This window comes from Schistocerca piceifrons, chromosome 1 (assembly GCF_021461385.2).
Source record: "Schistocerca piceifrons isolate TAMUIC-IGC-003096 chromosome 1, iqSchPice1.1, whole genome shotgun sequence".
Classification (NCBI taxonomy): domain Eukaryota; kingdom Metazoa; phylum Arthropoda; class Insecta; order Orthoptera; family Acrididae; genus Schistocerca; species Schistocerca piceifrons.
In genome coordinates, this window is record NC_060138.1 from 1,096,285,777 (window position 1) to 1,096,303,787 (window position 18,011).

General features: G+C 40.4%; 1 protein-coding gene across 1 annotated transcript; it reads left to right on the forward strand.

Moving 5' to 3' along the window:
* The first annotated feature begins 2,961 nt into the window (after nt 1-2,961).
* On the forward strand, nt 2,962-3,486 carry LOC124777882. Its single transcript, XM_047253425.1, has one exon. It carries the CDS (start codon nt 2,962-2,964, stop codon nt 3,484-3,486), a length of 525 nt encoding a protein of 174 aa, XP_047109381.1.
* Nucleotides 3,487-18,011: the final 14,525 nt, after the last annotated feature.

Consider the following 18,011-nt stretch of genomic DNA (forward strand, 5'->3'; position numbering starts at 1 on the left):
GCCTCGCTGTACTTCGTCACGTGACCTAGTTCCTGGCGCTGCCGCGTCACCACTTTGCCCTTCCAGGCACAGAATTCGTTTCCGTAGTTGGTCGAGGGAGTCAAGATTGGTCGGAAGCACTTTCATTTCGTCTCGTAAGAACAGAAGAATTGGTGCGTCCGAATTTCTTGCAACTTGGGATGTAATAGGTAAGTGCTTTTCATATAACGTACAATTAGTATTGCGCATGTACGTTACTATTAAGTTAGAATTTTTCTCCTTCAACATTGCAGAACAGGAGAATTTATTTTTCTTATGATCTGTTACTTAAAAATTGGCAAGTCGGCAAATAAGCACGCGTCGTCCCAATAGCTAGAATGAAAATAAAGCGAAGAAAAGTGAAGTGATACGGCGATGACTAATTAATTTGTTACTCCGTATTCCACAATCAGACACAAAAGAAGTGACACATGGAAATCACGGCGGATGTCGAGTGTCAGTTCTTTGGAATGAACAACCGCAGTGCAATGAGTTAACATATTTCGACTAGTATTAGTACCTGTCGATACCCGGGTGTGTAATTATTGCATTATTATGTTACTCCATCTCTTTGTTTTTCCTCTCTCCATTGTCTTCCGCCCCACTCTTTGACCGTTTCACCTGCATCTGTAGTGAAATTCGACCTGAAATTCAATTTCACGCGGCTAAATTCTTACGACTTCGTCTCCTGAACGGTGTATCCTACAATAATATAATTTTCCGTTTACGTGCAGTGGAGTATCAGGAAATTGTCTGCGAAGTGTGTTGCAAATAAAGTTAGTACACTGACATCAACAGTTAGTTTCACGTAATCGTTCTTTACAGGCTGGATCGAAACATTTCCGAAGGTAGAAAAAGACTGTGGCAGTGAATATAGGAAAAGGCGGGCGCTGAAGCAAGATGACGATAAGAAGCAAAAGGATGCACTACAACGATATTTCAAGCAAAAGAGAGAACGACCTAGGAGCGGCGACGGTGGAAAAATAGATCCTGAAAGTACAGAAACTAGTGGAGCTACTGCAGCTACATCTTTATCTTCAAGACATGGCCAGAAAGTTGAACACAGTACTGCGACCACCGCATACAGTAGCAATGCTGACGGTGGGCCATCCACAACATGTTCAACAGACTTCGTCTGGACTCAAGACCTGCTTTGTGACGAAAGCTTCGAGATTGGAACATCAGGCAGAACTGAAATTAGGCGACCCGATTCGGAAAATATTGGAGGAACATCAGCCGAGGTACTCACCACCGGAGAAGGGGCTGAAGGCGAGCCTAAACTGGAAGACACAATTGACTCAGATCGCGGTTGATGGTCGGAAATTATTACAGACTACATTCGAACGACTTTGGTCATGCGAGGTCCTCCAGAGCGCATTAAGGAAGCTAAAGAATGTCCGAAAACTGCGGACAACCGGCGTTTCAGCCCTGTGCATTACAGCTATTCTTTGAAGAATTTAGAAGAAGCAGATAGACATTGGCTGGTGTACTCAAAGAGCAAGGATGCTGTGTTCTGCTTTTGTTGCAAACTTTTTTCGTCATCTACAGTAAAAATTGCAAAGAACAGTATAAGGGACTGGCGGCACCTTGCTTCGTATCTCGAAAGTCACGGGAAGTCTACCGAGCATTTGAATTCACATAGAAAGTGGATCGTATTTTCCGAGGGACTGAAAAAGTCACTAACTGTCAACGCCCATCATCAAAGGCTTCTGAATACTGAAAGCGAACATTGAGAAAATGTTCTTGAGCGCTTAATAGCAATAATTCATTTCCTGGGTCGGCAGTGTCTGCCTTTGAGAGGAAGTACAGATACACTCTTTCAGCCTGACAAAGGAAACTTCTCGAAACTCGTTGAATTATTCGGAAAGTTCGACACTGTGATGATGGAACTCCTGAACAGAACAAAACAAGGTGAGAGCAAGGGTCATCATTATCTTGGAAAAGAAACACAGAATAAAATAATTCATCTTATTGGATCATCTATAACTAACAACATTCTATTAATGATGAAATATGCAAAGTATTACAGTATAATTCTGAACTGCACACCAGATATTTCAAAAGTTGAGCAGATGACAGTTGTACGTTTCGTCCAGGAGACAAGACTCTACGGGGTATACGATGTCCGAATTCGGGAGCATTTCCTGGGATTTCTGCCAGTGCCCGATTCTTCAAGCTCCACTTTGACGTAGGCCGTATTCAGGTTCTTGGAAGATAAAAAAATTCTATTGTGTAATGTGAGAGGGCAAAGATACGACAATGGAGCAAACATGAAAGGAAAGAAGTCTGGTCTCCAGAACAGAATTTCAGATATGAGCAAGACAGCATTTATGTCCCATGTAGCAGTCACTCATTGAATCTTGTTGTAAACGATGCCACTATGTCTTCTAAATATACTGTTTCCATGTTTTCAACGGTGAAAAGCTTGTATGACTTCTTCTCATCCTTCGTTCGACGTTGGGATGTCTTGAAGAAATATCTGCCAAACCTGTCGCTGAAGCCACTGAGCGATACTAGGTGGAAAAGTCGCATCGATGCACTTATTCCCCTGAGGTTTCAAATTGGAGGTGTTTATGATGTACTGGTTCAGATATCAGAAGAATTCGATGGCATGACCGCTCACAAAGCAACGTCACTTGCGAATCAAATAAAAAATACACCTTTCTCACTTATCTGGTAATCCGGTACGACGTTCTGCTTCACATCAGTGTAGTCAGTAAGACCCTCCAGACCATTGACATAAATGTTTCTGAGGGCGTCGAAATGCTTGAAAAAACGAAAGCATATTTTGAGACCTGCAGAACAGAAGAAAAGTTTCTGTCTTTCTTGACGGATTCCAAAGAATTGGCTACAGAATTAGAGCTAGAAGATCTAACGTTACCACGGATAAATGTTTCCGGCGACGAAGTAAAAAGCCAATACACTTTACCTATGAAGGCAGGGATGACAATAGATGACCCAACAAAACGTTACAAGATTGAATTCTACTATTATCTTCTAGATATAGTAACCACATGTTTGGATGAGAGATTCAATCAACTGAAATCTCGTGATTCTTTTGATTTTCTCTACGACATCGTCGAGCTGAGGAATGCACCTCCTGACGGCCTGGACACAAAGTGTAGAAACGTCGCAGTGATTTTGCAGGATCATGAATCAAGAAACATTGATGGACTGGAGTTGAGGGAAGAAATAAAAGTGCTTTCAACATCGTTGAAACCTGGTATAGGTCCAAAAGAGACTCTGAAGTTTATAGGAAGACATAATTTTTGCCCTAATGTTAACGTTGCTCTGAGAATTCTCCTAACACTTCCAGTGACAGTTGCAAGTGGAGAGAGGAGTTTCTCAAAACTGAAATTGATAGAGACATACCTCCGATCAACGATGTGCCAAACTCGTTTCAATGATTTTGCAACAATGTCGATTGAGCACGAGGTTGCAGAGGACTTAAATTACACAGATTGTTGAAAGAGTCTGCACAACCAAAAGCCAGGAAGGTCTAGTATTTTTTTTTTGTAATTTTTACTATGATTAGTGTCTTGGTTATTTACTGTGTTTCTTATTTTGTTCAATATTAAGTAGTTATTGTAAATGTTATTGTTCAAACCAAATTATCTGTTCACAAACATTGAAAAATGTTTATTTACGCTAACCCTAAGTTCATGCCGCGCGGGATTAGCCGAGCGGTCTTGGGTGCTGCAGTCATGGACTGTGCGGCTGGTCGCGGAGGTTCGAGTCCTCCCTCGGACGCGTGTGTGTGTGTGTGTGTGTGTGTGTGTGTGTGTGTGTGTGTGTGTGTGTGTCCTTAGGATAATTTAGGTTAAGTAGTGTGTAAGCCTAGGGACTGATGACCTCAGCAGTTAAGTCCCATACGATTTCACACACATTTGAACATTTTTGTAAATTAACAAGGCCTATTAAAATTGGCTAGATTTCTTCAATCAGGTTTAACTCCATTTTTGACCTGGTGCCCAGCGTCTGTTTTGTACAAATCTGTAGAGAATGTCACCAATCAGTCGCAATTTTTGTTTTTATTTTCTAGATCTACATATATTTCGGGAACAGTGAGGCTATTCTCAGTGCTTTGAGTTATGTTTACATCTATACCATCATCATGCTGAACGTAACTGTCAACATGACGGTTTAGATGTAAGCACATATTAAAAGCTTTGAGACTGGCCACTCAGTGGCCGAAACCTAGCTAGATTTGAAAAGTACAAACTAAAATTGCGATTGATTGCTGACATTTCCTACAGATTTGTTTAAATAAAATTCCACAAACTTTTTGTAAAAAAAGGAAACGAGCGGGGGAAGGGGGGGGGGCAATTTAGCAGCTCGCACGGGGTGGCACTTGGGCTTGCGCCGGCCCTGTCCAGATCTCTCACCAATTGAAAACGTCTGGTCAATGGTGGCCGAGCAACTGGCTCGTCAATATACGCCAGTCACTACTCTTGATGAACTGTGGTATCGTGTTGAAGCTACATGGGCAGCTGTACCTGTACACGCCATCCAAGCTCTGTTTGTCTCAACGCCTAGGCGTATCAATGCCGTTATTACGGCCAGAGGTGGTTGTTCTGGGTACTGATTTCTCAGGATCTATGCACCCAAAATGCGTGAAAATGTAATCACATGTCAGTTCTAGTATAATATATTTGTCCAATGAATACCCGTTTCTCATCTGCATTTCTTCTTGGTGTAGCAATTTTAATGGGCAGTAGTGTATGAAGCACTTTTCAACCCATAACATTTAACATTAGACAAAGAAGTTTAAGTAAGTACTTTGAGAAGTATCTGAGTATAATTCGCTTCTGGGATGAACTCTCATCTGACAATGATGTGTTACACATTCTGAAAAACAAACTGCCCATTAATATTAGAGAAAAGCTGTTACAAGGGCCTGAGTCAAATTAATAGTACCTATTATCTGTGCTGGAATCAGTTGGTTTAATAATCGAAGATGTAAGAGCTAGCAATAACAAGAACAACTATCGAAATGACAATGGTGTGAATAGGACAACGCCACCATGTCAACAGCACGGCAACAGCAGCGGCTGATGCTCACATTGGTTTTGGCGCTCCACTGCCGGCTTTTCAGATGTTGGGTGGTCGTGGATAATAAATGGTTGTTCTCTGAACCATAAAACGAGGAGGAGAACTGATAGGTTTTTTGTTGACTATCAGAATAATGGAGCACGTCCCTGAATAACCATCACAGCAATAATCAGTGGTATTCTGGTGATCAAAATCAGTCACGGTTTATTTTAAATTATGATAACTCTAAAAACCAGTGGCATCCTAATCAAAGCAATCGATCGAATCGCAATGTTGACACGTAATAGTGACATCAGAATCCCCTATTCAGCGTTGTTGAAGTCACAGACAAGTCGCGCCCTGTGATTTTAAGTTCGACAAACTAGACTTGGCCTCACTTATCCCCCCCCCCCCCCCTCCCCCAACCCCCGAATGATGGCTATGAAATGGAGTGAGGGTAATGAGCATTACCATAAGTGTTCAGAAAAATTATAAGAGGTAGTGCCAGCCTGCTTCCTTGGTGTTACGAGAACTGTTTCACCTATCATTTCGCTTGTCACAAGAGCTATGGCAAATGTCCTGTCCCGAACGTTATGAAATAAGTAGTGTACAAAACTTACATATTTACCCTCTGAAAAATTGTTCAGTGGTTTGCGCTTAGTTGACAAGTCGAAGCCCATAAAAATAAAGAAGATTGAAATGAGAGTGGGGAGTACTGTGATAGAATGCGTGTTTCTTGTGCTAGAGGAAATAGAAAAGTATCTCTGGTCTTGAATTTCTTAGGGAGAAAAATGCGGAGATTGGGTTACAATCTGGAAAATGCCAGCTACAAATAAATGGGAAAAATTTTACTGAATCAAAAGAAGTTGATGTCATAGCAAAATTTTGTCGACGTATGCAGTTAAAGCCCATGCATACGAAATGGTTGATGGTTAATAATTTTTCTGACCATAATGTTTGAACTCATGAAGGTGATAATGTTATCTATAATAAACTCTTAGAATCGAACATCACAAAGAGCAACGGAAAGAATTACTGTTGAAATACGCACGATAAAAAACCATATGTGATCAGTACATATGAGTACCACATCGAATTTAAGCTCCATGACACTTTTTGTGAGAACACTTACGGTATTCCATGGTAAAAGAAATGCAAGAAATTAGACGTATGTTAGAGTGGTGAAACATTGAACCTTCACTCTCTTTCTATTGTAGTCCACTTCTAGTAGTAACTAAACCGGATGGAAAGGTACGCCTCGTTCTTGACGCTATGGCAATCAAATTATTACACTTGTTCAGACACGACCAGAAAGTCTGTAGGAACAATTGCAAAAGTTTTGTGGTGTTAAGTTTTTGTCTAGCATCAATGTGTGAGGTTCATACTGGCAGATTCTGCTCTCAAAAGATTCCTAAAAGTGGACAGCTTTCATATTAGTTGGAAGATCATACAATACTGTGTATTACCTTTCAGCCTAAGCGTCAGTTCCGTTATTTTCATTACTGTACTTGATAAGGCGCTTGTACCTGTTCTATTAGATAAGATTAAGCTTTATGTTGATGACATCCTCAGAGCTACCATCACTTCGGAGCGGACGATGCAGAAATTTTTGTCTGCTAGTGTCACTGCCAATTTATCGAAGTCACAGTTAGTCAGGAGCGAAATTAATTTTTTAGGAAATATAATTTCTCCTAAAGGGATAACCCCTGAACCTTGACAAGATGAGTGATAGAGAATTTTCTTGTTCCCAAAGCAAAAGGCTGTTAAAATCTTTTATCGGATTATGATCATTCCTTAGACGTTTCGTCCCGCATCAGTCGTTAAACAGCATTGCCTTGTTAAATCTATTAAAAAAGAATGGAAAATAGTATTGCACGAACCACTATCATGAGAATTTTGAGGCTATAAAATAGTCTTTAACACGTTCCGACGTACTATGTCACTGTGATAGGTCAAAAGGTTTTTGTATCGCTCCTGATGCCTCGGTTTTTATGTTACGGTCGTGCCTCTTCCAACTTTCTAATGAAAGATGAAAGAGTGAAGTAAGAATCTTATTGCACGTAAATGTCGCACGATGGTGGAATGATCAAAGTGGATCACGTTTTCCGTATTTCGAGCATACTGACGTGTATCATTGTGGATTAACGCGTTTAGGCGATCTTCATCGAACCCCCAAAGCTTAAAACGATCCTCCTCAAATAGAGAATGCTATTTTCTTGACGTACTCTGAACAATGCCATTATCCTCATACACGGTTCAAATGTTTCTGGCTGCCTCCGATACTGTCATCCCTCTATTGAATTCACACAGAAGAAATGTCGAAAATGTTCCAGTTTCTCCACATGGCACTTCATTTCCCAGCGTCCACAGCTTCACTCACAATCTCCAAATGACAAAATGAAAATACATGACTTCAAACAGCAGTAGTGAAAAATAGTTGACTACAAAAAAAAACTGACAATCGATAAATAAACCCTTAGTAACCGGGATACTAACACACAAAACAAAAACACTGCTAAACTAAAATCATTTTCTTTTTCACTTGAAAATAGTTGGTGTGATAACATTTGTAGATTCAGAGTGTGTAAGTGGTAAGCTTATCTGAATAACCATATTTTGGTGAAAATTAAATTTGTCTTTGATCACCGTCCCCTCTCCCCCTCCCCCTTCCCCCGCCTCCCTCCTCCCCTACGTATGCGGCCCAAGATGTCGCCCTACAATGTCAATTTTGGTTCTTAAGCAAAAACGTTTCAAGACCACTGCTCTACCCTGAAGCTTCGGTCGTAAACCTTCAGGCACTGCTTATTCACAGCCTTTGTGTGAAAACATTCTTTTCTTACATTACAGATTAAAGTGAGCTTTTCACAGCATGATAAGAATAAAAGGCTAAAGACAGTGAAGGTAATTTAAGTAATAAAATAAAACTTAGTTTTTTCTTGGGGGTCTCCTTTAGTATACAAGTAACTACCTCACGTTAACGAGTAAAAGCTGTAGCATTTTTAATTAACTTTAACGATAAATTGTTTGTGTTAATGTGATCAAAACGTAAAAAAAGACTTTAGTCGCCATGGTCACTACGGATGGGCTGTCTTCTTCCTAGGAAAGTAAAACTATAAAAATTATATACGTAGCACAAACTTAACTGATCACATACCATTGAAAATCTTGGCCACATGATGGTACGATGAAGTTATAGGGGACTAGTGTAGCAGGGGATACAACCCGTCGGCTTTGGACATTGACGTCACAAGTCGCCAATCGAGAAGCGATTCTTGTTAGTGTTGTAGCTCCCTTCAGTGGCTGATAAGTGTTTTTTGGCTTAAAAAAATCTCACGAGATAGAATAAACAGATCCACTTTATTAAGCAATCAGTAAAAAAACGAAACAAACATAACAGCAAAAGCGAAAATGGTAAACTGCTATCTGGCGACTTTTGACGTCATTGTCCAAAGCCGACGGGTTGTATCCCCTGCTGCACTAGACCCAGTTATAGAGGTACACTGACTGGGTTATCTAGCCTTCAGTCATGTACATAGTAGTTGATAAATTACCAGTTTGTGTTAATAAGTAAATAATGATATGATGCCTAGTATGCTACGAAGAAGCCTCTGATTAAGACTTTGAAAGAAAAGCAGAATTTTTAATAGCACCTGATAATTGGACTGTCTCTTATTGCCATGAATTTTTGTAAGGGTGTATATACATATTTGTAGTTAGTAAGTAGTGTCACATCAGAATAGTTATTAAGCTGTCATCTAATATATGATTAAGTGAAAGATCATACTTATGGCTTTGAAATGCAAGCTTGAAGTAACCAGATAAAAACATACTAATGTTTCCTACTTAAGTCCATGGAAAAATAAGTAAATGAGAGGTAGTATAGAATTCCACGAGGGTTGATGTTAAAAAATATATCGGCTCAGCCACTTGTTTATAGTGTAAAACACTAAGATTGACGCGTTTCGGAAGTCAAGCTTCCATCATCAGAATAATAAAAAGTAAAAGAAATTGTTAAAATTCGCTAAAATGGAAGATGCACCAGGCACAATAAAATTGATAATAAAATTAAAACATCGTGGCTACTTCCCATGTTGCAGCCGTGTCTTCCAAGGTGCATCTCTACATAGTCGTCAAAATATAAAAAAACTCTCAAATGGTGTCGCCTATGGCGTTCAACGTCTAACCACATGGCTCTATCTTCGTAAACCGCCCATGCATCTTCGTTGATACCACACACCACGTAGCCAAACACGACACTGAAACGCGAGTGAGCTCACGCACAAGTAAACAAGGAAGTCACAGATATGTCTATACAAATAGATAACGTATACATGTTCCAAGGACCTCATGAAATGATGGTATCCTGCCAATTGCTAAAAATGTAGTTACAAAAAGAAACCAGTGAAATGTTTGAAAAAGTTGTTTGTATCACCAGTTAGCTCTGTTCATTCAGTGTGTTCTGATTATCCACGCTGTTCTAGTAGATCCAGCTTTTTGCCTTTTTCCTGTCTATGTAAAATAACGAGATCCTGATCTATTCCCAACATGGGGTGCCCCGTTTCCCAAATATGTGTGGCTACAGCTGACTTTTCGAAATTATTAAGCCGGAAAGCATCGCTATGTTCTTTGCAACGTACTTTAAAGGACCTACCAGTTTGCCCTACATAGCTTGTCTTGCACGTGTTACACTGAATTTTATAGACCCCAGCTCTCTCATATTTATCGCTTTCCTGCTGTAAATTATTTCTTAGTTTAAACCGCTGCGTATTATTGGTCTGAAAAGCGGTATCAACTTTAAAAGGTTTGAAAATGTTAGCCACTTTTTGCGAAATCTCACCGAAGTATGGTATTGTGACTCTCGTAATATTATTGGCGGTATTCTTCCTTGCATTCGCGCGCTGTTTCTGTCGTATTAATTTATTGACAATGTTTTGGTGATATCCGTTAGCTCTGGTTAGCTGTCTCACGACGTTCAGCTCAGTCATTCTGTCTTCTTCATTCATAGGGACTCTAAAGGCTGTATCTATCAAAGATCTAAAAGCAGAAAGTTTCTGGCTATTAGGATGGCAGGAATTATTTTGTATCAACACATCAGTTGTGGTTGGTTTCCCAAATATTTTGAAAACATGCCTACCATTTTGTTTCCTAATACTTAGGACATTGACATTCACAACCACGACCTCACATCCAGTATGGATAAAATCAAAATCTGCGAGGGTCATTCCGTAAGTCATGGCAACCGTGGCATATTTTGCGAACATGTGGCTTCTCTGTAATCGCAGCAAATACATTCGAAAGCCCGCGGCAAACAGTACCGAAATCAACCGACAGAATGCGACCTCTTCAGAGGATGGCTGGGTACTAGTGCTTGAAACATTTAGTGTGAGCTTGGTTGTACTCCAAGATGGTTTTAAGCAGAGATAAGCAACGAGCATACGTGAATATTGCCTTTTTTGTTGGCACAAATGCTACTCAGCGTCGTGCAGAACTACGAGCAGCTACGGGTGATAGGGCATCACCCACGAAGGTTATGTTCATTTTCGCATATAACAACCACGGTATTGTAGAGTTTCATCCTATCGCGGACAGCCACCCTGTCAGTGACCAATGCTACTGCAACTTTCCGCTGTACCATTTGCGATGTACATTTCGGTGAAAACGTTCGCCACTGCTGGATAATGCGGTCAGACGCTATGATGGCGCTACAACCCACATTTCAGGCGTCATGAATAGTTGCTTACAGCAGTTGTGTGGGAAATCCTTCCCCACCCACCCTAATAACCAGACCTCAGTCCATCCTTTGCCTCGACCTCCTGTACTAAAATGCTATTTTATGCTGGCATTCAGATACACACTGCCTTATCGGTTCAATGCACGTCGTCGAATTCCCAAGTTGTCGCATTATCGCAAAATATGCCGTAGTTGCCATGACTTACGGAATGCCCCTCGTATGTACAAGTCTCAAATAAATGGGGTTTATTTCAATTTGTTCTTTCGATGAGCTCTGTGGTTAGAATTTTAGGTTTTTTGTCTTCTTTGGTGACACTGATTTCCGCACACATTGGTGCTTGTCATTTCACTTGTCAGCAGTTTGTTGCATTTAATTCTCAACAAATGAATGAGTAGTATTGCCTTGCTAAGTACAGTTGACGAGAACTCTATATGACTGAAACTGTGTTCCCATCTGAATGGAACACAGATACGAAATACTATCTCTCCGATCAGTCAGGAGAACGTCTTGTACAGAAAAAGTAAGTTGTGCACAATTGTAATGCAGTGTTTCACTTACCAGTGCCAGGATGTTGCGGAGGAGAACGGTGAACGGAATTCCAGTCACGAAAGTCCTTCCTCTTCCTCACTATTTCAACTCACTTAATTCAACCTATATACAATCTCCTCTGCTCTATTATATTCTTCCTTGGGTACATCCAGCACTGTTTCCCCGATAATAATGCTACTTCCACCCTCTCTGCTAGGCCTCTCATCTGTTTTGCAGTGGTGATTCACCCCCACCTTCGCTTTCTGTACCTAGTTCCTCACTAATATGGTTCCTACGATCTCTATTTTGACTTTTCCTTTCAAAGATGCTACTTCGTTTCCTAAATAAACAAACTTTTTTACAGTGCCACTCTCCCCTGCCCTACTGTTTTCTCTAAAACCACCCCCCTGATGTTTATTTGTTGCTTTCTTTACAAAGGGTGTCGCTAGCGGGTTTAACTTACGTGATTTCAGTCTGCAAACGCCATTACAGACTGCTTTCAGTTTCCCTCCTGTGTGACGTCACTGCCTCTGATGTTTCTGTCACCTGTCGGGACGCGCCTACTCGTTACGTCATCAGACTGCAGCTGACGGCAAATCAAAGTATTGTACTCGGTCATTCAACCACTTTCCAACAGAGCCCCCTCTCCTCCTGTATCTGCTTCAATAACTGTTCGTACGCTGTATGCCTATTCTGTTTACATTAACTTCGGCTCTTGTCATTTGGTCTAGCAGGAGGCCTAAAATCTCTCCTAGTAGTTTCTTCCTCTTTTAAAATATTTTCCACCCCTTCCAAATAATGGATAAACCGGTCAATGTCATCCCTGGGTGCCGATATTTTCTTGTTCCTCCAATACAACGCCAACTTGTTTTCAATTCCCATAATAATTTGTTCTGTTTCAACCTTGGCATCTAAATATGATAAAGTAGTTACCCGTTTCTGTACAGATCTTTTAATGCCCTCTCTCTTTGGATCATACTTTTCCCCTGATCAAAATTTATTTAAAACCTCCATTTGTTTCCGTTTTCCCCAGTAATTTTCAAAAAAGGCTTGCTTAAATTCTCCTAATTTATCGTATTTATCTGAGGCCAAGTTCCCCCACATGCTTGCCTCTCCCATCAAATTTGAAATAATGAACCAATCTTCTCCTTATCACTCCATACTTTTGGCAAAACCTCATCAAAATCACTCCAAAATTGTTTAGGATGAACATTTTTACTGGGATCAAATCGTAAAAACTGGCGATGTGTACCATAGACAATTTCAGATGATTCTACTACACCATTAGTTATTACACAGCCACTATGGTTGTTAGCATTGTGCTCTACTAGGGTTAGTCTACCCTCATGCTTACACAACTGCTCATTCACACTGGTACTGAATTGCTGGATATTGGTCTCTATGTTAGTAATTTTACTAGCCACTTGCATACCAAACTTAGCACACACATCTTTTCCTTCTTTGATTTTACTTGCTAATACAGCGTGACTTTCCTCACAGTGTTTTTCTGCATTATGAACATGTTCATTAACTTTGTCTAATTCTAAATGTTGCTTTCACTGCTGGTTGTCCTCAGCATCTTGCTCAACCTGTGTGGTTAGCTCACTTTTCACTGTCACAATAGCAGTATTACATTCCTGTCTGACCTGATTAATGCCACTTTTAGCATTGTTACTGAACAAAGTCATATCATTTTTGCAAGTATCCCTCAAATTCGAAAATTTACCTTCCATTTTGGTTTCCATCTCAGCTGACAAATTATTTAACCCTTGGTTAACCTCCTGCATTAACCCATCTACTTCAGTGTGTAACTCATTTATCTCCAAACCTAATTTACTCATTTTGGTATCATATCATTATTTCTTTTATTAATTTTTGTGCCTATATCAGAACTTACTGAAGATTTAATATCGGAACCCATCTCCTTCATATGTTTGAGAATATTCGTAAACATACCTGAAACACTATCCTTTGGTTCACAAGCCACTGACATTGGTTCCTGTTTCATATCTTTAACAGTAACAGGTATATATTTAGCATCGGCTTCCACCGCGCTCAGTTCATTATCTACACCATAGATGACATTGACTCAGGTAAACCACTGTCCTCTGTTCGTGATACATCAAAACTGAAATTACCTATCATTGAATCATCTTCGTAATTTAAATTACTCCATCTGCTCCAGATGCCGGTAGGCTGCAGCAGCAATGCCATCTCTCGAAGTTCCGTGGTCACCAACGTAGTCCGCCACCTCGTTCCACTGGCTGCCAATTCTTGACGAAAGTTCATTTGCACACGTGTCTATTGTCCTAATATAGTTCCTTTTACATATGTGTGTGAAAACTTCATGGGTTCAATGGACACTAATGCTTTTATAAAGTTCCTACACATCCGAACTTCACTATTGTTTTTACCGGCTTATGAACTAATTGCGGCGGGGTGGGTTAGTATCCCGTCGTTGTCGCTGTCCAGGCTGCAAGTTAAAACTCACCTCGGAATGGCGTCTGCTCGATGTACCTTCACTCGGCAACGTAGATACTTAAAAGATGATTTGAAAGCAGCGTTGATAAGAAACACCATCTAATATCTACAATTACTGAGGCCGCGCAACACTAGTAATGAAATAAAGTTCTTTAGAAAATCTGTCATTAAAATTTTACTGGGCAGTAAGAAAATAGATTGGCTTCTGGAAAATAATGTCCGAAATTTCAACACAAAAATGTTTATTTTGTCCTTATAGCCAAAGAAACGGTACTATTCAGTCCACAATTAAACTATTGGCTATTTTCTTCCAGTTCACAATGCATACACACATTTCATACTCACAGCAGCCAGAAATCTGTCCAGACCCGACCCGAATTAAACAACATTTTCACAATCATTAATTTCATCACGAATTTGAGTTATTGCTTTCGGTCCTTCTTGTGGATTTCTAAAGAAGAAATTGCTCACCAAAAACGCTCGGAGGTTGTTTACTGAAACATGCCACACGGATACTATGAAGGCCAAATTTTCACACGCAAATATCTTTCCAACGAAACAATTCCAAAACTTCCAATCTTCACAAAACTGTCCGTAAACGCAACTGCAATTACAGCCACACAATCTCGACGCGATAAGCCAAATATTTCTTAATTTTATACATTATTTTGACTCGCGCTAGTAACATGGCCGTCTGCGTTCAAAGCTAGAAAGCGACTCCCTTCTTCCAGCCTCACTCCCGGGTAACGAGCGGGAACCGTCTCAATTCTGATTGGCTGACCATACTGACTGCCAGTCAGAATGCTCGCTCATGGTCATACTCGCGCCAAAACTGGCCTGCACCAATCCTTATACACAGACGCATTTGCGTCAATCTGACATACAAATATTAAAGTAATGTTTAATAAACGAATATGAAAAGACAAAAATTCTGAAAATTGTACTCCAGTTGACTTTCTGGCTGCTTTGTTACAATAGCGATCACACCTAGACATATGTTATCAGCAAATTGGTAAATTCCCTAGGACCATTTTCCCACCACAGGCTTGTGTAACTCTTGCAAGTTACTTAAGACGGTATATAATTCAATATTTAAATCTGACGATTGTCCCACGTACACGCTCTCATTTACTCACATTTACTCCCACAACAATATTAGACACAAATAATAATTTTGTCTGATTTTCATATTACGAAAATGAAAAATATATATATATATATTTTTCACTATGGGACTTAACATCTGAGGTCATCAGTCCCCTAAACTTAGAACTACTTAAACCTAACTAATTTAAGGACATCACACACATCCATGCCCGAGGCAGGATTAGATTAGATTAGATTAGATTTACTTTCATTCCAATTGATCCGTAGTGAGGAGGTCCTCCAGGATGTGGAACATGTCAGAAAAACAACAATACATGACAAATATTTACAACTAAAACAAATAAGCTGATGTACCATGGAAAGTAAGCGTTTCCGGACACATGTCCACATAACATATTTTCTTTCTTTGTGTGTGAGGAATGTTTCCTGAAAGTTTGGCCGTACCTTTTTGTAACACCCTGTATAAGCGTTGCCGACTGCACCGGCATATTCTCCTCGTTTATGTATCTCTGTATTTGAATACTCATGGCTATACCAGTTCCTTGGGCGCTTCAGTGTAGTACCACTTTTTGAGCAGATTATATTAATAGTCATGTATATTCATTCCTCATTGATACATAGTGCCGATAACGTGATTGAAGTGGAGCTACAGATGCGTCGTATAGTCCACGAAATACAGTTCCCATGTGCCTGAAATAAAAGTTCGGTAGATGAAATGCTTAGCCAGGTAGCACCACGACTGCTTCCTAGACGGAGAGATACGCCGGGCTCGAACCGAATCCACCCAGCACACAGTGGGCCAACTCGCTTCAAAAACTGAACATAATAGACAAATGGATATTAAATCTTACAAAAATGCGTTCTTCTTAGACTCTTTGGGTATCTTATTAGGAATCCGATCTCGGAATTAAAAAATTCAAAATGGTGGATCCAATTTGTCGTATTATAAATTTACCGGATTCAAGTAAAACTTCCGATACTAAGTATTGCGAGGTCGCTGATAACGGATTAGAACTCGAAATTGCCGTTTTGAAATGTTTTATTCGTTATTTTACATTTGCCGTAAAAATTATAGTCACGTTCGTCACCTGTGTCATTATTGCTTTCAGAAGTGGCGCCGCCGGGTTGTCCAATGGGAGATAGTTCGAATAGCGGATCTTTTATCTCAGACGGAATTTCTTTATCTTTTTCAGTTTGTCATTTTCTGGTCTCTTGAGGTGGATGGATCGGAAAATGCTAGAAGTCGACGAAATACGGATGCGTTGTCATCTAACGGGGATATTTTTTCATAAAATCTTCTTGGTAACCCCGTGTATCCCTCTTCAGAGCTTTCTTCGAATCTTCGGATAGCCGACGAGCCAGCAACGGAGCAGATTAGATAACGGCATACTCGTGCCTCAAAACTACATGTGAACTGATGTCGGCATCGGGCGCTATTGCAGAATATTGTGAGTCCCGTGAACCTGATACCGAACTTCCAAGAAATGTATATTTTTCAGTTTTTGATAGATATGTTTTCGTTCTGGAGTTATGTCTGCAAAATTCGAACAGTTATACAGTATTTCGTGAAAAAAGCAATATTACCTGGGTAAATTTTAATCTTGTAAAATAGTTTGTCAATTTGCGAAAAAAATTATGAAATTCCGAATAGCTCCTCAAGAACTCTGCAGGGAACCAATTTTTTTTTTTTGGGGGGGGGGGGGGCAGGTAATATTTAACGAGATACACTGCGGGCCATTAAAATTGCTACACCAAGAAGAAATGCAGATGATAAACGGGTATTCATTGGACAAATATATTATAATACAACTGACATGTGATTACATTTTCACGCAGTTTGGGTGCATAGATCCTGAGAAATCAGTACCCAGAACAACCACCTCTGGCCGTAATAACGGCCTTGATACGCCTGGGCATTGAGTCAAACAGAGCTTGGATGGCGTGTACAGGTGCAGCTGCCCATGCAGCTACAACATGATACCACAGTTCATCAAGAGTAGTGACTGTATGAAACGTCCCCTTAGAAAAATTATACATGACTGTGCTTAAACTGACACACAATATTTTTTGGCGCAACGCAATCTGACTTTCAAAAATCCCTACAAAAGAATGGCCCTGACTAACATTAACCTATACCTTTCACAAATCACTTACCTCACAAAAATCTTCGTTACTCGAACTACTGCAATACAGCGAGCGCCACTAGTGCCAGCTAAATAAAAGATTCAAACTACTGAAGGCACTAACTACTGATAGGCATAGTTAGCGAATGAAAGATTTTGATAGAGAACAAACAATGTATTTACCTCAATAGTGTTCAAAAGTAATATATATATATATATATATGTATCAGTTCATGGCATCCAGTCTTACAAATTAAATTTACTGTCTCTGTCCAAAACTCCGCCATCTCACTTCCCCACATCCACCACTGCTGGCGGCTCACCTCCAACTGCGCAACGCTACGCGCTGTTAATAGCCAACAGCCCAACACTACAATAGCAAATATTACAACAATGCCACACAGCCACAGACTGCACACAGCACAGCCAGTGATTTTCATACAGAGCGCTACGTGGCGTTACCAATATACTCGTAAAAACCTAGACAGCCTACTTACAACTGGCGTATTGTGGCGAGCCACTATTGACCAGACGTTTTCAATTGGCGAGAGATCTGGAGAATGTTCTGGCCAGGGCAGCAGTCGAACAATTTCTGTATCCAGAAAGGCCCGCACAGGACCTGCAACATGCGGTCGTGCATTATCCTGCTGAAATGTAGGGTTTCGCAGGAATGAGATGAAGGGTAGATGGTTCAAATGGCTCTGAGCACTATGGAGCTTAACTTCTGTGGTCATCAGTTCCCTAGAACTTAGAACTACTTAAACCTAACTAACCTAAGGACATCACACACATCCATGCCCGATGCACGATTCGAACCTGCGACCGTAGCGGTCGCGCGGTTCCAGACTGTAGCGCCTAGAACCGTTCGGCGAATGAAGGGTAGAGGCACGGTCGTAACACATCTGAAATGTAACGTCCACTGTTCAAAGTGCCGTCAGTGCGAACTAGAAGTGACCGAGACGTATAACCAATGGCACCCCATACCATCACGC

Coding starts and splice junctions, on each gene's coding strand:
- LOC124777882 (XM_047253425.1), top strand. CDS start 2,962: ATGACAATAGATGACCCAACAAAACGTTACAAGATTGAATTCTACTAT.